This window comes from Mya arenaria, chromosome 4 (assembly GCF_026914265.1).
Source record: "Mya arenaria isolate MELC-2E11 chromosome 4, ASM2691426v1".
NCBI classification, from domain to species: domain Eukaryota; kingdom Metazoa; phylum Mollusca; class Bivalvia; order Myida; family Myidae; genus Mya; species Mya arenaria.
Genome location: NC_069125.1, coordinates 73,178,001 through 73,198,755, shown reverse-complemented (window position 1 = coordinate 73,198,755; position 20,755 = coordinate 73,178,001). Strand labels below are relative to the sequence as shown.

Here is a 20,755-nt window from a genome sequence, read left to right as displayed (position 1 = left end):
GGCTAGAGGAAGTGACTCCCAAATGACAAAGGGTAATATCTGGGAAAGTGGGTCCCAATGTGATGAATTGGGTAGATTAGGAGCTGGTGAAAGTAGATTCCGACTTTCGGAGAGAAATGACCTGGACACAAAGTCCACGGGAGACAAACTATCACATTAGTTTAGGTACAAAGAAATAACCCAAGACCAAACATGTGATGAACGTGCCATAAGAGAGAGGCCAGCTACTGTGGCACAAGTAATGGACATATTGACTTGCTTGTGCCGAGGGTCTAAACCCATAAAGAAGGTGTCAGCAGAGAAAAGCGTAGCTGCGGTCGCTCAAATGTCCCAAAGTAAGATGCTTGAAATCTCAAACATATCCAGACATATTGGACTAGATTATTTGAACTGGGAGAGAGTAAAATCAAAGGTACTGATGTTACGCTCAATTCCAGCAAGTAAGCGATGTTTTCAATATGCACGAATGGGGCATTTTCAATCAGATTGCCCTGAACATCATCAGGTTAGGGTTAAAATAAAGTTGCAAGGAAAGCTTATGGCGTGAAAGCTAGAAAGAGTAGTTGGTAGTAGTTTTTATCTCGAGTGCAATATCGATATTTCATGAATACAACACAACAGTTCAGTTCAATGTTTTATCAACAGTATATGTTTTAATAACAATGTCCAACAAATAAACACATACAGTATACCAATTCAAGAGAAACACTATCAACAGTACATGTTTTCTCAACACTAAATGCCCAACAAATAAAAGCATATACACCACTTCTAGAGCAACACTTTGTTCAAAACATTCACCCATAATAAATGTCTAAATTAATAAAAAGGGGGAGAACTGTAAAGAATAACATTAAACAAATCAAAGCACTGAAAGCACTTATAATAAGTTCAAGATTACCAAGCATGATATAAAGAATCATGATAAATTATTATACAGAAAGTTTATTATAAATGAACTTATATAACTAGAATATATATATTGCTGAAGACGCTATTGATAACGCTATATGCTTAAAAGCGAAGTGTATTGAGTTGCAATTAGTTGTTCAGAATTGTTCAAAATAAAAACCTAAAGACGTTTAAAAGTTATATGACTTCGTCACAAACAGAGATTAAATGTAGGATACACTGTGATGAATGTAAGGATATGTTTTTATGAGCGATGTTTGAATGATGGAGGGAGGAGTGGGTGACTGAGTATGTATGATTGTACGGCTTGCGAGAAGGAGAATAAGGGCATCTCAGGATAATGGAATTTGGTTTAACTTTACAGGATGACAGATTCCGAGTCTTTGGAAGGGAGCCCAAAAAGGTCATGGAAAGAAACAGAACGGATAATTCCAATTAATCCCGATGATATTGTACGGGAAATGGAAACCTTATGTTCTCGCAAAGTACAGATGCCATCTGCCAAATTATTGATCTTTCAATTAGGTTTGGTCAAGGACCAAGAAAAGATTAATATGATTGTTACAGAACAATGCCAAATTGCACAGAGTCGTAGGAATTTTAAGTTCATCCGTGAGGCCAAAAGTTATGCAGATAATATTCTAACGACCGAATGTTTAAAATCATTGGAATCAATTTGGGGAAAGAGTAACCAACCTATTAAAAAGGGAAACTCCTGTTTATCAACAGACACTGGTAATGACGTTTTTTCTAGTAGGGATATTCGCTTTTTGGGAAATACTGTTAAAAGTGAACCGGTGGACTCTTTCAGTGTTGACTCTATTGTTACCCCAGATGAAGTTATCCCAAATCTTTTGGGTGATGAAGATGATATGGCAAATGACTCACTATTGAATTTAGAACCCAAAGACTTGGGTGGAAATCATACAACTGAATCAATTTCAAATGACTCACTTTTGGATTTAGAACCCAAAGACCTGGGTGGAATACATACAACTGAATCAAATTTAGATTTGGAACCCAATCTGTTGGGCGGTGACGAAAGAGTGGAAACTGAAATTAATACATCTGTTCCCATTTTGGATCTGGAACCCCAATTTTTGGGTGAAGATGAGATGGTGGAAACTGAAATTAAAGACTCTATTGACATCTCTTCTAGTCAAATTAATGAGACAATACTCCCTGTGAAATTAGAATCCAATATATTGGATGAAGCTATGGAGGTTGACATGAATAACAATATAAACTCAAACTCAAATGTAATAGTAATCTCAGATGATGAAACCAGTCAAGATCCACAACTTCTAAGAGATAGGACATTAAGACAGAGAGGACCCAATACTTCAGTTCCAAACAAAGGGTCAAATGTGCGTATCAATGACCAATCGTGTCCACTGTCTTGTGGGGCTTTCAGAAATCTTCGTCAACACGTTGAATATCATCATCTTCCAAAACAATTTCATCAAAAGAACATGAACAATTCCCAAATGCATAATTTTAGGCTTGAAAGTTTGTTTTGGCTCGCGGAGAAAATTGTTAGCAAACGTAGTATTGTCAAACTTTATCATTATTGTCAAAAAACAATTTGGATTTCTAGGAATGTTCCTATTACAAATGAAGTAAAGGAGTGGTTGGAATTATGGAAAGAACTTGAAAATTGGGATTGTCCCAAACATTTCCAGTTTAACCCAATTAATTCTTGGGCACTGGTTGGACATTGGAGGATCCTTTTAGAACTTATCCAAACTCTGTCAGTTGAAGATAGGCATCATTTTCGTAGAAACATGCCCGACACTCTGGAAGTTACTCTAACTGAAGGAAAAAGAACAGTGCATTCTACAAACTCAGACGACGCTGCAGTCCAACTTTCTACTCGTTCGTCTACAGTACAACCAATTTCTATAAACACTTCAACGGCACCTGTTCAACAAGTCAGTTCAGTGCCAACAAGTTCTGAAGCCATGGACAACAATTTTTCTGTTCAACAAGAGATTCCAGTGGAAGTAGTAGGTGGAATAGCAAATTTTTGCGATCCCAAACACTTTTTGGGAGATTATACACATCTTGGGCATGGTTTTTCAGCCTCTGTAGGAATGCATCCACGAAACGTTTCATCCATTGACAGTTTACCGTCAATTCTTTGTAAGTTAGATCAACAATTAAAACTTGCCAATGCTGTGGCTTTGGGTGAAGTAGGATTGGATCATACGGAACCAGAGGAGAAGTGGGAGAACCAAGAGAAGATGTTGGTAGAGGTTTTAAGTTTGGTCTCAATCCGGACTCCCGTGATTCTACATATAAGAGATCAAAGGGACAAAGAACCTGGAGAATTATACCGAAGATGTTTAAATCTCATCAAAACTAGTGGGAATACTGCCAGAAATCAACCTTTTCATTTACATTGCTTTACTGGTACAACTGAGACCATGAGAAGTTGGCTGTCTGAATTTCCCAATACTTATTTTGGGTTTACTGGAATGGTCTGGTTCTTTGACAATTATCAGCAAGCAGCACTGCAGAAAGTACCACAGAATCGGTTATTAATTGAAACGGATTCTCCATATCTGAAAATGTCAAAAGCTGCAAGTATGAACAATCCCAAATTCATTGGGGATGTAGCTGCTGAAATAGCCAAATGTCGGAACTCGACCGTAAAAGACATATGTAGCATGACTATGGAAAATACCAGACGTTTATACAAATTATAAACGACAAGGAGATTGGAAGACAGATAATAAGCCATAACTCAGATTCGTTAAATAACATTCAATTTCTTTCAATGGTTGGGTCAAACTTTTACATTTTATTTGCATATAGCTCAATATGTGTATGGGCAGTTATGCATGGTAATTAGTAATCAATATTATGTGATAACCCAATGGCTGGGTAATTTTCAAGTGAGTAATACTCAGTTGACATTCATTTATATATATATATATATATGTAGATATTTGTAAATATCAAACATTTCATTTAATGGGGTATCATCCAATGGTTGGGTGTTTTTAAGTGATCTTTTTAATGAGAATTTGGGAAGTTTTCACAAATAATAATTTCCCAATTGGTTGGGTATATTTTAGCTTTGTCAAATTGACATAAGGCTTATTTACTATTTTCATATATCTAGATAGATAATGAAACATCTTAAAAAATAGAAGGGGGAGGTGTGTTGTGATCTGGGAACCAGTCACATTATTCAATTATGATAACCAGTATAATAGAAGCTGATGTGGGGAACCAGCTAGCAGGAAACAGACAGACTTTGACTGACCACGACTGAGACCTGACGGACTTATTACTTCTGACGATCATCTTATATCCATCATCATCCTATACGTAGATTCGACGCTAGTGCTCATCTTTATCAGGTATGTTTGTATGGATATTAGTTATTATGTCGGGATCACAATAATATGCACTTTGTGAAGTTTTGTGCTGTTCTTCCATGTTTCTTGTTTGTGATTTTTTGTTGTTGTGTAATATATCTTTGGCGTTTATCCTGTGCCATTAAAAGGGGTTTATGTTTAAACTTTTGGCTAATGAGCTTGTTTCTGTAGTTTTTCACATAAATATTAAATAACTTTTTAACTTTTTCTTAAATAAGTATTGTCCGAGATTTATAATTACTCATGTATGTATAGACGGAGTCCATGATTACAGTTAACAGAATGTGTCGTTGGATAATAGGTGCATGGTTGTGTGATCACTAACATTACAAATACTCAACAACATTTCATCACATTTTTACAACCCAAATATTACTTCAAAACTGTCAACTCATAATAAATAATAACTAAAGTACCGAAGTAAAGAAACAATAAAATCAATAAAACAATAACATAAAAATTTAAATGTGTAAAAAAAATAGTGCATAGGAATGTAAATATGTCAGATCTAAAAGCAAGTATAAAACACAAGCATAAATAACTATCAAAAGATAACCCCCTAAAAGTTGTAAATCAAACAATCATTCAAAAATTGTCATTACAAACACTCCAAACAGAACTTCCTCGTTAATATCAAAGAAGCTAAATTTAAAATTGTAAACAAAATGTTTCATTTATTACATTACATACTGCAGAACCAAGAAGTGCAGTCAGCATCGTTATAAAATTTACATGTATTTAACTATATATAACAAAATTGCGATATATTGGCTACTATCTGTAAAACAAAATGACCCTTTGCTTTGAGTCCACAGTTTGCGAATTACGATAGTTATGCTAATACAATTAACAGAACACTCCTCAATACAACTGATCATTAAATGTATATCAATGTTTGTATTAATGATAGTTTATGGTTGCATCACGGATTTCTTTAACTACCCCTGACAAACAACCTGTGACAGTGACAAGACTGAGCGGTGCGCCCATCTGTGTCTTGTTTATTCAAACACCCCCATTCACCCCACCATAATTGCACTCTAAAATGATATGAAATAAGCCCAAATCATACTAACAACAATTGACTTGATGCTCTGAATGGATCATTGGAAGCTAACTAAATGCCTTTAATGTTGCCTTTGCCTGTTATGACTAAAACTTAACAGAGGATCTGTCTCATCCGGCACTGCCTCTGATCTCCCAGAAACCTGAAGATCGTTGATGTTGCTATGGTGACTATTGCCATAGTGATTGGAGCGGAATATACCACAGCAACCAGCGGGAGGCCAGCCGAACATAACCATACTGTCTATTACAGCTTGGAATGGATTGAGCACAGCCTGAAGTCAACAAGATGGTTCAATACAATCATATTAATCAACACAATCCCATGACAGGTCTCCATAATCTCTACCTATATACCAAGTTTGGTCACAAAATATGTCAACCCAAACTAAAGAAATTCAGCTTTTACTGTTTTTCTACTTTGAGTAATAGTGACCATGACCCTAGGGGCCCCAAAAGAAAGATCAAAATAAACTCTACTTATTTACTAAATTTGGTCACAATAGGTCAACCCAAACTAAAGATATTCTGTTTCAACCAATTTAAGTTACAATGTCTCTGACCTTAACCCTAGGGGCCAAAAAAAAGCAACGTCATGAAAAGTTCACCATAAAAAATACCTTTATACCAAGTTTGGTCAGAATATGTAAACCAAAACTAGATATTCAGTTTCAACCGTTTTTTTTCTATTTATGGTAACAGTGACATTGACCCTAGGGGTTCCAACACAATCCCATGAAAGGTCTCCATAACCTCTTCCTATATACCAAGTTTGGTCACAATATACCCAAACTTAAGATATTCAGTGTCAACCCTTTTCATTTTTTCTATTAACAGTGACCTTGACCTTGCCCTAGGGATCCCAAATGCAATCCCATGACAGACCTCCATAAACTCTTCCTGCATACCAAGTTTGGTCACAGTATCAAACCCATACTTATGTTATTCAGTACCTACTGTTTTTCTATTTTTGGTAACAGTGACTTTGATCTTGACCCTTGAAGCCCAAAACACAATCCCATTGATGGGATTTTGATAAACTCTACCTACATATCAAGTTTGGTCACAATATGTCAACTCTAACTAATGTTATTCAGTACCATAGGTGAGTTTGACTTTCACTTTGTGAAAACCTGGTTAAATAAATGCAAAGTAATCTTATCTCAGTGAATTAACATTGACTTAAGGAAAAAACATATACTTGTAATAAAGTTTTGACTGAACTATAGAAACCAATTGTCATGGAAAGCATGGCAATTTTTGTACCTCCAGCACGAGGAAAACCAGGATTACGTCAGAAGACCTCTCATCCAGCACATTTATAAAGATGCCGTTCAAAACATTTGGAACCCAGCTGAAAAATATTGAGAATCGATGCAACAGGTCACATGATGTAACATGATTTAATCATTTTTTGTTGGCAAGAATAGTATCATGTCTTGTGTTCTAAACAGGATTTATACTATGTTTGCCAACTGGGCTTGCCCATGTATTACTCATTGTAGTACTCATTGTATTACTTCTTTTCACAAGGACATAAATGTGTATTTAAATCATAACATACCCAAAAACTATTTTGCCATAAAATGTAACACAAAATAAGTTTATTTTACCCATGATTTTCTTTGTATAGTCTTTGGATATGTAACTTTTAATATTTTCTCAATATCAGAATAATGCAATTTTCACCTACCCTACACAGAAGGCCAGAGATATGATGGCGAACTTAACCTGCAAGTTTTCCACTGTGGCCCTCTCTAAAGGTGTGAACCTCCCATATCGTCGAATCAGGGAACGCTTTACTAGAAAACAAAACAGAACATACAAGTAGTTGCATCAATAATATGATTTAATTCACTTTGATAAACAAGACCTGTCACAGTAAATGATGAATGCCCCCAAAATGGCATCCAATACTGCAATAACTATTATATTAACATTCAGGAAGAGCAAACATCAAGCGTGGGGGAGTGATGAAGTAAGAGGTAAAGGCATGGGTTTGCACGCGAATTTTAAAATCCTTCCCTGCATAACAAAAGCAAGAACACAACAGAGTAAAATCTAAGTAAATATATGTAGCATTCCATAATGATTAAACTCTTGTGTGACCCGAAACTTTGATGTAGGTTCAAAGGTCTTGCACGTTACACATCACCTTTACGTACTGGGCATATGTGCCAAATAGTTTCAAATATCTCTGTTCATGACGAAACTACAGCCCAGACACAACCAACTATATCTATGTGCATATAATTTATTGAAATAAACCTGTAAGTGTGACCTTGATCTTGGAGGTAGGGATGTCTTGAACTCAATTTTTTTTAAAATCCCTTTCTGTGTAAGACATTAGAGCCCGTACATGAATAACAGCACAGAAAGCATAGAAGGATGTAGGGTGTGATTTTAATACACACTTGGGCGCCTAGAAAAAGATCTTATCCGCATTTGTTTGCCATGAAATATTGTACACATTTACCATCCTCATTTTCCAGATTTTAAATGACATGTTGTAAAAAGCAAGAGTGTACTTATCGAGCATAGCCAGGAAACATTTGACATGGCTTCAACGATGGACAAACATGGTTTTGACATGGGATTTTGCGAAGTGATATGACATTGAGGCCACGTCGCAATAATCACCTTTTTTGACGTAGATCCATTTTAATGTTAAATTTAGATTTACTTTTTCTGTATTTAGCAATGTAAAATACTTAAACACATTTCCCTCCACTGTTAGCACAGTGGACTTGGTAGTGTACTACTTCACTACAAAAGGAAGTTGATGCATGCCATCAGTGTCACCAGTAAAATTGTGCATGTGTATCATGTAGAGGTATTGAAAATTACATTTATCAAGTTCAGACCAATACACACAATACATTTCCTAAAGCCCTTCTTCCCCAATCCAATCAGTATTATTATATCTATATATATCTTCTTTGTTTAAGAGTATTGGACCAGTAATTTATATTAATTTAACTACTGAAAATAATGAAGACACAAAAGCATTGCCTGATATTTAGCTTTACAATTTGAAGCATAAATGTTTTGTTTTTTAAATAAATAACTTCAACAACCGTTGATATTCTCAAAGCAATTTGAAACAGTCTATTGTCATCATCTGGATTACAACATAAATTGCTTGGCTATGGCATTGAGATGGCCATCCTGATTCCAGAGATTTGGTAATTACCCTAGCAGTCAAGCTGTACTCACCTTCCCTGCTTGCCCGACAAAAGAAGCTGACCATGGTGATGATGGCCAGTACAACCGGACACAGGAACATCACGTACATGACTGCCCGCACAGACTGCTCACTCGCTCCACAACTGTAAAAATACAAAAAAACATTCAGTGAACTTGTATCCATACAGATGTTCAAAATAATGTTAATGTCAAATCTCCGGGTGGCAACTTAGTTTTAAAAGCTTCTTGTATTAACATAATAATTTGCATACCTGATAAACTACAATAACATACATGTAGGAAGGGTAAACATCTTCAATCAATGTCAATTAGTAATGTGACACATACAGAGCCAAATTACCTGCTGTTTGAGGGTCTGTAGCCCAGGAATGCTATGATGGAGCAGAGGGCAGCAGGGACCGCCCAGCCAAGGAAATGCTTCATAAAACTGGTGCTGGAAGTTGGACATGATTGGACATTTATACATACGGTAGTACTGAAAATGCAGAAACTGTACATAAGATTCAAGGTTTCTTGTAAAATGCTAAAAAACGTTGAATTTATTCCGAAAGAAATCCACAAATGTCATTCTGACCAACCCTAACACTCACCAATATCATTCTGGCCTTCCAACACTCACCAATATCATTCAGGCCTTCCAACACTCACCAATATCATTCTGGCATACCAACACTCACCAATATCATTCAGGCCTTCCAACACTCACCAATATCATTCAGGCCTTCCTACACTCACTAATATCATTCAGGCCTTCCTACACTCACTAATATCATTCTGGCCTTCCAACACTCACCAATATTATTCTGACCTATCAACACTCACCAATATCATTCTAGCCTTCCCACAATCACCAATATCATTCTGGCCTACCAACACTCATCAATATCATTCTGGCCTACCAACACTCACCAATATCATTCTGGCCTACCAACACGCACCAATATCATTCTGGCCTACCAACACTCACCAATATCATTCTGGCCGACCAACACTCACCAATATCATTCTGGCCTACCAACACTCACCAATATCATTCTGGCCTACAAACACTCACCAATATCATTCTGGCCTTCCAAAACCCACCTATATCATTCTGGCCTACCAACACTCACCAATATCATTTTAGCCTACAAACACTCGCCAATATCATTCTGGCCTTCCAACACTCACCAATTTCATTCTGGCCTACAAACACTCACCAATATCATTCTGGCCTACAAACACTCACCAATATCATTCTGGCCTACCAACACTCACCATATCATTTTAGCCTACAAACACTCACCAATACCACTCTGGCCTTCCAACACTCACCAATTTCATTCTGGCCTACAAACACTCACCAATATCATTCTGGCCTACAAACACTCACCAATATCATTCTGGCCTACCAACACTCACCATATCATTTTAGCCTACAAACACTCACCAATATCATTCTGGCCTACCAACACTCACCATATCATTTTAGCCTACAAACACTCACCTATATCATTCTGGCCTTCCAACACTCACCTATATCATTCTGGCCTTCCAACACTCACCAATATCATTCTGGCCTTCCTACACTCACCAATATCATTCTGGCATACCAACACTCACCAATATCATTCTGGCCTACCTACACTCACCAATATCATTCTGGCCTACCAACACTAACCAATATCATTCTGGCCTACCAACACTCACCTATATCATTCTGGCATACCAACACGCACCAATATCATTCTGGCCTACCAACACTCACCAATATCATTCTGGCCGACCAACACTCACCAATATCATTCTGGCCTACCAACACTCACCAATATCATTCTGGCCTACAAACACTCACCAATATCATTCTGGCCTTCCAAAACCCACCTATATCATTCTGGCCTACCAACACTCACCATATCATTTTAGCCTACAAACACTCGCCAATATCATTCTGGCCTTCCAACACTCACCAATACCACTCTGGCCTTCCAACACTCACCTATATCATTCTGGCCTTCCAACACTCACCAATATCATTCTGGCCTACCAACACTCACCAATTTCATTCTGGCCTTCCAACACTCACCAATATCATTCTGGCCTACCAACACTCACCAATACCACTCTGGCCTTCCAACACTCACCAATATCATTCTGGCCTACCAACACTCACCAATACCACTCTGGCCTTCCAACACTCACCAATATCATTCTGGCCTTCCAACACTCACCAATATCATTCTGGCCTACCAACACTCACCAATACCACTCTGGCCTTCCAACACTCACCAATATCATTCTGGCCTACCAACACTCACCAATATCATTCTGGCCTACCAACACTCACCAATATCATTCTGGCCTTCCAACACTCACCAATATCATTCTGGCCTACCAACACTCACCAATACCACTCTGGCCTTCCAACACTCACCAATATCATTCTGGCCTACCAACACTCACCAATACCACTCTGGCCTTCCAACACTCACCAATACCACTCTGGCCTACCAACACTCACCAATACCACTCTGGCCTTCCAACACTCACCAATATCATTCTGGCCTACCAACACTCACCAATATCATTCTGGCCTACCAACACTCACCAATATCATTCTGGCCTTCCAACACTCACCAATATCATTTTGGCCTACCAACACTCACCAATACCACTCTGGCCTTCCAACACTCACCAATATCATTCTGGCCTACCAACACTCACCAATACCCCTCTGGCCTTCCAACACTCACCAATACCACTCTGGCCTACCAACACTCACCAATACCACTCTGGCCTTCCAACACTCACCTATATCATTCTGGCCTACCAACACTCACCAATATCATTCTGGCCTTCCTACACTCACCAATATCACTCTGGCCTACCAACACTCACCAATATCATTCTGGCATACCAACACTCACCTATATCATTCTGGCCTTCCAACACTCACCAATACCACTCTGGCCTTCCAACACTCACCAATATCATTCTGGCCTTCCAACACTCACCTATATCATTCTGGCCTTCCAACACTCACCAATACCACTCTGGCCTTCCAACACTCACCAATACCACTCTGGCCTTCCAACACTCACCTATATCATTCTGGCCTTCCAACACTCACCAATACCACTCTGGCCTTCCAACACTCACCAATACCACTCTGGCCTTCCAACACTCACCTATATCACTCTGGCCTACCAACACTCACCAATATCATTCTGGCCTTCCTACACTCACCAATATCACTCTGGCCTACCAACACTCACCAATACCACTCTGGCCTTCCAACACTCACCTATATCATTCTGGCCTACCAACACTCACCAATACCACTCTGGCCTTCCAACACTCACCAATATCATTCTGGCATACCAACACTCACCAATATCATTCTGGCCTACCTACACTCACCAATATCATTCTGGCCTACCAACACTAACCAATATCATTCTGGCCTACCAACACTCACCTATATCATTCTGGCCTACCTACACTCACCAATATCATTCTGGCCTACCAACACTAACCAATATCATTCTGGCCTTCCAACACTCACCTATATCATTCTGGCTTTCCAACACTCACCAATATCATTCTGGCCTACCTACACTCACCTTTATCATTCTGGTCTTCCAACACTCACCAATATCATTTTGGCCTTCCAACACGCACCAATATCATTCTGGCCTTTCAACACTCACCAATATCATTCTGGCCTTCCAAAACTCACCAATATCATTCTGGCCTACCAACACTCACCAATATCATTCTGGCCTACAAACACTTGCCAATATCTTTCTGGCCTTTCTAGACTCACCAATATAATTCTGGCCTTCCTACACTCACTAATATGATTCTGGCCTACAAACACTCACCAATATCATTCTGGCCTTCCCACAATCACCAATATCATTCTGGCCTACCCACACTCACCAATACCATACTGGCCTTCCAACACTCACCAATACCATTCTGGCCTTCCCACAATCACCAATATCATTCTGGCCAACCAACATTCACCAATATCATTCTGGCCGACCAACATTCACCAATACCATTCTGGCCTTCCAACACACACCTATATCATTCTGGCCTTCCAACACTAACCAATATTATTCTGGCCTTCCAACACTCACCAATATCATTCTGGCCTACAAACAATTGCCAATATCTTTCTGGCCTTCCAACACTAACCAATATCATTCTGGCCTTCCAACACTAACCAATATCATTTTAGCCTACCAACACTCACCAATATCATTCTGGCCTAGCAACATTCACCAACATTATTCTAGCCTTCCCACACGCACCAATATCATTCTGGCCTACCAACACTCACCAATATCATTCTGGCCGACCAACACTAATCAATATCATTCTGGCCTTCCAACACTCACCAATATCATTCTGGCCTACAAACACTCGCCAATATCAATCTGGCCTACCAACACTCACCAATATCATTCTGGCCTACCAACACTCACCAATATCATTCTGGCCTTCCAACACTCACCAATATCATTCTGGCCTATCAGCACTCAGCAATATCATTCTGGCATACCAACACTCACCAATATCATTCTGCCCTTCCAACACTCACCAATATCATTCTGGCCTTCCAACACTCACCAATATCATTCTGGCATACCAACACTCACCAATATCATTCTGGCCTTCCAACACTCACCAATATCATTCTGGCCTTCCAACACTCACCAATATCATTCTGGCATACCAACACTCACCAATATCATTCTGGCCTTCCAACACTCACCAATATCATTCTGGCCTTCCAACACTCACCAATATCATTCTGGCCTATCAGCACTCAGCAATATCATTCTGGCCTACCAACACTAACCAATATCATTCTGGCCTACCAACACTCACCAATATCATTCTGGCCTACCAACACTCACCAATATCATTCTGGCCTACCAACACTAATCAATATCATTCTGGCCTTCCAACACTAACCAATATCATTTTAGCCTACCAACACTCACCAATATCATTCTGGCCTAGCAACATTCACCAACATTATTCTAGCCTTCCCACACGCACCAATATCATTCTGGCCTACCAACACTCACCAATATCATTTTGGCCTACCAACACTCACCAATACCACTCTGGCCTTCCAACACTCACCAATATCATTCTGGCCTACCAACACTCACCAATACCCCTCTGGCCTTCCAACACTCACCAATACCACTCTGGCCTACCAACACTCACCAATACCACTCTGGCCTTCCAACACTCACCTATATCATTCTGGCCTACCAACACTCACCAATATCATTCTGGCCTTCCTACACTCACCAATATCACTCTGGCCTACCAACACTCACCAATATCATTCTGGCATACCAACACTCACCTATATCATTCTGGCCTTCCAACACTCACCAATACCACTCTGGCCTTCCAACACTCACCAATATCATTCTGGCCTTCCAACACTCACCTATATCATTCTGGCCTTCCAACACTCACCAATACCACTCTGGCCTTCCAACACTCACCAATACCACTCTGGCCTTCCAACACTCACCTATATCATTCTGGCCTTCCAACACTCACCAATACCACTCTGGCCTTCCAACACTCACCAATACCACTCTGGCCTTCCAACACTCACCTATATCACTCTGGCCTACCAACACTCACCAATATCATTCTGGCCTTCCTACACTCACCAATATCACTCTGGCCTACCAACACTCACCAATACCACTCTGGCCTTCCAACACTCACCTATATCATTCTGGCCTTCCAACACTCACCAATACCACTCTGGCCTTCCAACACTCACCAATATCATTCTGGCCTACCAACACTCACCAATATCATTCTGGCCTACCTACACTCACCAATATCATTCTGGCCTACCAACACTCACCAATATCATTCTGGCCTACCAACACTCACCAATATCATTCTGGCCTACCTACACTCACCAATATCATTCTGGCCTACCAACACTCACCAATATCATTCTGGCCTTCCAACACTCACCTATATCATTCTGGCTTTCCAACACTCACCAATATCATTCTGGCCTACCTACACTCACCTTTATCATTCTGGTCTTCCAACACTCACCAATATCATTTTGGCCTTCCAACACGCACCAATATCATTCTGGCCTTTCAACACTCACCAATATCATTCTGGCCTACCAACACTCACCAATATCATTCTGGCCTACCAACACTCACCAATATCATTCTGGCCTACAAACACTTGCCAATATCTTTCTGGCCTTTCTAGACTCACCAATATAATTCTGGCCTTCCTACACTCACTAATATGATTCTGGCCTACAAACACTCACCAATATCATTCTGGCCTTCCCACAATCACCAATATCATTCTGGCCTACCCACACTCACCAATACCATACTGGCCTTCCAACACTCACCAATACCATTCTGGCCTTCCCACAATCACCAATATCATTCTGGCCGACCAACATTCACCAATATCATTCTGGCCGACCAACATTCACCAATACCATTCTGGCCTTCCAACACACACCTATATCATTCTGGCCTTCCAACACTAACCAATATTATTCTGGCCTTCCAACACTCACCAATATCATTCTGGCCTACAAACAATTGCCAATATCTTTCTGGCCTTCCAACACTAACCAATATCATTCTGGCCTTCCAACACTAACCAATATCATTTTAGCCTACCAACACTCACCAATATCATTCTGGCCTAGCAACATTCACCAACATTATTCTAGCCTTCCCACACGCACCAATATCATTCTGGCCTACCAACACTCACCAATATCATTCTGACCAACCCTAACACTCACCAATATCATTCTGGCCTTCCAACACTCACCAATATCATTCTGGTCTACCAACACTCACTAATATCATTCTGGCCGACCAACACTAATCAATATCATTCTGGCATACCAACACTCACCAATATCATTCTGGCCTACCAACACTCACCAATATCATTCTGGCCTACCAACACTCACCAATATCATTCTGGCCTTCCAACACTAACCAATATCATTCTGGCCTACCAACACTCACCAATATCATTATGGCATACCCCCCAACATGTCCAAGCTTTCAACTTACCTTTTCTTGCCTTTACTGGTGAGAAAAGTTTCAACACCGTACACAACATGCCAAAAGACTGCACAGGTGAAGAAGTACTGGACCCATACCTAGAACATTGTAAACACATATCACCCTGGAAAGAACTCACACCTTGATAACAGCTAGTTTTCTGAAAAAGAGCAAGTGTTTCACAGCAGGTTTTTTTCTACAGGTTAAGAAGAGGTAAAGTTAAAATGAAAAATGCCACAAAGTCTGTCCGATCAGCATGGCAAAGGTGTTTTGTAACCTGTTAAAATATGAAAGTCACATAGATCTATAGATTGCAATTTTTCAGAAGAATGTTAGGCCATATCATCATATTTTCGTGGAGGGTACAACTGACTCGGCCAGTAGTGCATTCAGTAAGGCCAACACCCAGCATATTTCAAAATTTTCAAAACACTAGCAAACATTTTCTTTCGTATCTCTATTGCAAGGCAGCACATGCACTTGGGATATAACAATGAATTTTCAAGATTTACTATTGGTCATTCATGTAAAGAGACCAGTGCAATTTCTTTTTGTTTTTCAAAAAATGACAATTTTGTTTTATTTCAACAAAAGTGGACAATGACGACGGGTTTGAGTATATATTTTTGGTATTTGGTGAAGATTTCGGTTCAGCATATTGACATTTTGTTTTAAAGTTGAGTGTATCATATTTTTGTCTAAGGCTGCTTATACAATAATAAAATTCATGTTAAATCCTAAATTTATATTTTAATTGCAAAAAAATATGAAAATATCTTTTTTTCGAAGCTTAACAAGTTAAGGCAACATCGTTTTGATTTCCATTTTTTGAATTCAAAGTAGAACTTATTTCTTTCATGCTTTACGATGAAATATGGAGTATTAACAGTGAAATAACAACAGTGAAAATATCAATTTGATATTTTCACTGCAAAATAAGGAGTGAAAATATCAATTTTCAGAACTATTTTTAAAATCCTTTGTTGTTACATGTACTTGCCTTGGTCAAAACAGAACACTGGACTTCAGTAAATTATGTCAAAAAATGTTTAAAAAAATAAAGAAATATTTTATAAATTTAAATAAATATATAATTGGAAATTAACAACTTACCGTTTATTACCGGTTATCCCATTTATCAAACATTTTACTGATCTTTGAAGCTGAATGTTCGAACATTTGCTTTCATTCAAAACAAATTACAGACAAAAACAACTGTTCGAACATAAATAAAATTTTATAGCATCGTTCAAATGTATTTTGAACTGTTAACCGTTGTAGTACGTAAAATGAGCTTCCTGGAGAATTCACACAACAATTTACAGATAGAGCCGATATTTTTTACCCCACCCACATCTCAAAATGTGTCAACAAACTAGCGTGGCATTTACTCTTCTGGAAAACAAACATTTTAAAGCGAAACAGACTGGTCTCTGACAGTAAGATGACTGAATATTAACTTACTATAAAAACACGCGTATATGCAGTCTTAAACTAACAAGAATGGTTAAAATCCAATGAGTATCCATTTGTTTTGCTAACACATTTGACCTTCCAAATTTTCATTCAGCGGCGTAGTAATTTGGTTAAAATAAAAAGTGTTTTCATTATTTTTTGGAACATTTGTGCACTAATAATACTTCATTTTTTACTGTTCATAAAGCTTTGCAATAAAAAACGAGCGAATATTAAGCTATAAGAATGAATAGCAGAGAACTATTTCTCAGCAAACCGAAAGTAGAAAAGTTGACAGCTATAATTATGCATGAGGGGCGCCCCACGGGTAGCGGCGTAAAGCCCACCCTTTTCAAAAAAGGGGGTAATTCAGAAATAAATAAAAAACAAATAAAACTCCGAAAATAAGCATAAAAGAAACAGAAAATTTGTTTATTTCAGTGTAAGATCGTATTTAATTTCACTCGTGATCATAAAAAAACTACATTTTCACTCGTGGCTTCGCCACTCGTGAAAATATGTTTTTCTATGACACTCGTGAAATAAAATACGATCTTACACTAAAATAAACAAATATCCTCTATGTATTTAAAATGTTGTATTTTAATTGCCTTATTGAGTACACTTTATTCATTACTTTTTCCATCAATGCCTTTCATCACAAATTCCAAACTCATTGATACAGCAGTAACTCTATAAAATTATAACAGGTTTTGCATCATTATGTTCCGTACATGTACTTTTAAGGGTGTTTAATTAGTATTTGATTCACTCTTGGTGCGTTCATGCAGTATAAAGTATGGACCTGATACTGCGGTTTCACGAAGCGCTTCAATGCTTCTCAGGAAATTTGCAAAGCTGTACCCAAGAGTTCAGACTTGCATGATAGCACAACATATTCATCAAACCTTATATTAACATTTTACTCAGCTTTAAAAATCAGATATAAAACAAGAGCTGTCACAGTATGTGACGAATGCCCCCGAATGTGACATTGACCTACGAACAAGGTCAGTACATAAAAAGTTGATCTTGCCTTTACGTGTCAAATACATATGGCAAGTTATTTTAAATTGCCTCTGAACATAAAAAATACTACCCATACTTGACAACCTACACTATTATGTCCTTATATTCAGAATTCCCTTGTAAATAAACACTTAGTGTATCTTTCACCTTAGAGGTAGGGACATGGGTCTTGCACACAACACGTCGTCTTGGTATGTGGAACACATGTGGCACGTTATTTTAAAATCTGTCCATACAAGGGAAAGTTACAGCCCGGACACGACAACCTATACTCTATGTCCTTATATGCAGCACTCCATTGTGAATTAACACTAAGTGTGACCTTGACCTTTGAGGTAGGGACACGGGTCTTGCACGCGACATGTCGTCTTGGTATGTGGTACACATGTGGCAAGTTATTTTAAAATCTGTCCTTACAAGAGAAAGTTACAGCCCGGACACGACAACCTATACTCTATGTCCTTATATGCAGCACTCCATTGTGAATAAACACTAAGTGTGACCTTGACCTTTGAGGTAGGGACACGAGTCTTGCACGCCACACGTCGTCTTGGTATGTGGAACACATGTGGCAAGTTATTTTAAAATCTGTCCATACAAGGGAAAGTTACAGAGCCGGACGGACGGACGGACGGTGCGATTTTAATATGCCCACCTTCGGGGGCATAAAAACATGCCAGGTAAGATTAACAAGAAAACTCTGTTACCCACATTAGACATCTGTGGAAGGGAACACTGGATATTTAAAGCGTTGTGTACTGTTGGTCAATTACGTTGTGTTTGACCAATCAGAGTGCAGCATGAAATAACTATGTCAGCCCCAATCATTTCATAAACAAGAGCTGTCACAGAGACAGCGCGCTCGACTATTCCACCACTTTTCAGTGAAAGGATTGAAAAGTTTTGACGAATCATGCATGGATCACTGTTAGATTAGATTTAAATGCAATACATGATGTGCTGAGATATTAAAATAAATGTGGTTACATGCAAAATTTTAACCAGAATTTTTAAGTCTAATAATAAAGGGCCATCATTTGCAAAATACAGTTATCTAACTTGGTTATTCATTTAGGTTGGGTGGTTGAATACCATTGTATAAAGTCTCAATGCAATACATCAAGTAGTTGCTGAGATATTATCCTATGTGTGCTAACATGCAAAACCGTAACCAGAATTTCTAAGTCAAATAATAAAGGCCTATTATTTGCATTAAATGCAAACTAGAGTTATATATAACTTGGTTAATTAAGTAGGTTGGATGGTTGAGTACCATTGTATAACATTTAAATGCAATACCAAGGTGTGACACCGACGCCGACGCTTGGGTGAGTAGCATAGCTCTCCTTAGTCTTCGAATAGTCGAGCTAAAAATCAGTGTAAAAAAAATCGACAGAAAAGAAAAGAGCAATGTTAATATTTCCTAAGTGATATGGTATTTGTCACAAACATTTAATAGCTTTGAACTGCATTGCATCAGCAGTGATAGCCATTAAACTGTTTCACTATGAACTAATAAAGTACATGAAAATATCAAAATTACTGAACACATTCGTTTAAATAATTTATAAATGCCAGCTTCAGGGACCTTGTTACAATTGATTTTGAATTGTTTTTCCACATGTGTTTTTTATTTTAACTTTTCTGAAGAGTCCATAGCCCCCTTCTTCTCCATCAATTTATTTTACAATGTTCATTTTTTTTGTAAAATAAAAATAAATTGTATTTCTTAACACTGTGATTAAACTGCTTCTTGTGAATAAGAAATGCTCGGTACAACAAATTGTTCCAAAATGAGTTTGAAGAATGGAGCTTTAATTTGTCCGATATACTGGTCTATTGTTAATGTTTAATATAGTGCAGAATATAATAAAACAAATTATTAAACTATTTGTTTGTTTTTAATTTGCCCTATCTTAATGAATTTCTATTACTTTTGTACTTTCGAATTTAAATGAGATTTTGAATAAAAGTAATGAAAATATGAACTCAAAATGATTCAGCAATATTTCACACCTTGGTAAATATTCATCATAAAAGACTGTATCTCCCATTCATAAACTTGTGAACAGTATTGTAGTAAAATGACAGCATAAGTCGTAAAGTGTTGATGGCAGACATTCTACAAAAAGCTACCAAAACTTACACAACCATTAATTTTTATGATTGCATGTTCAAATTTTCATTTTTACTGCATAATTTAAATTCAAAGCTAAAACATACTGGCATGTTACGAATATAACTTCTTCTTTTTTTAAAACCATTTTATATTGGCAAATTTTTATCACATTTATTTAAAACTGTTATTTTGGAATGTCAATATATTTGTAACAAAGCCTTAATCAAAAACACACCATCATACATTTCTGTAGCATTATAATGGCTGACATGACCAACATTTTTGAGAGTCAATTCAAACTTTGTACAGGAAATAAATATAACAGTGAACTGTTCAGCATATTTGCATTTCTAAGTATATTATAGAACTAAACTAACTTTTAATTGAGCTATTGAGGTTCATTGTTGACCCATAAAAAGAGATTGTTGAGTTAACAAGAGCTGTCACAGAGACAGTGTGCTCAACTATTGCACAGCAGGCTCAACTAT

The 20,755-nt window shown here is 38.0% G+C and overlaps 1 protein-coding gene across 5 annotated transcripts in view; it reads right to left on the bottom strand.

Annotated features, from left to right (window-relative positions):
* Positions 1-621: 621 nt before the first annotated feature.
* LOC128230263 (G-protein coupled receptor 143-like) overlaps positions 622-20,755 on the bottom strand; it is a 35,737-nt gene continuing 15,603 nt past the window's right edge. For all 5 annotated transcript variants that reach the window (XM_052942378.1, XM_052942379.1, XM_052942382.1 and 2 more), the window contains 6 exons: positions 15,674-15,762; positions 8,911-9,003; positions 8,580-8,692; positions 7,057-7,165; positions 6,630-6,717; positions 622-5,638 (listed from right to left, as the gene is read on the bottom strand). In XM_052942378.1, the coding sequence (XP_052798338.1) occupies positions 5,426-5,638; positions 6,630-6,717; positions 7,057-7,165; positions 8,580-8,692; positions 8,911-9,003; positions 15,674-15,762 (705 nt within the window). In that variant the 3' untranslated portion in view covers positions 622-5,425. The remainder of the gene's footprint in view (positions 5,639-6,629; positions 6,718-7,056; positions 7,166-8,579; positions 8,693-8,910; positions 9,004-15,673; positions 15,763-20,755) is intronic.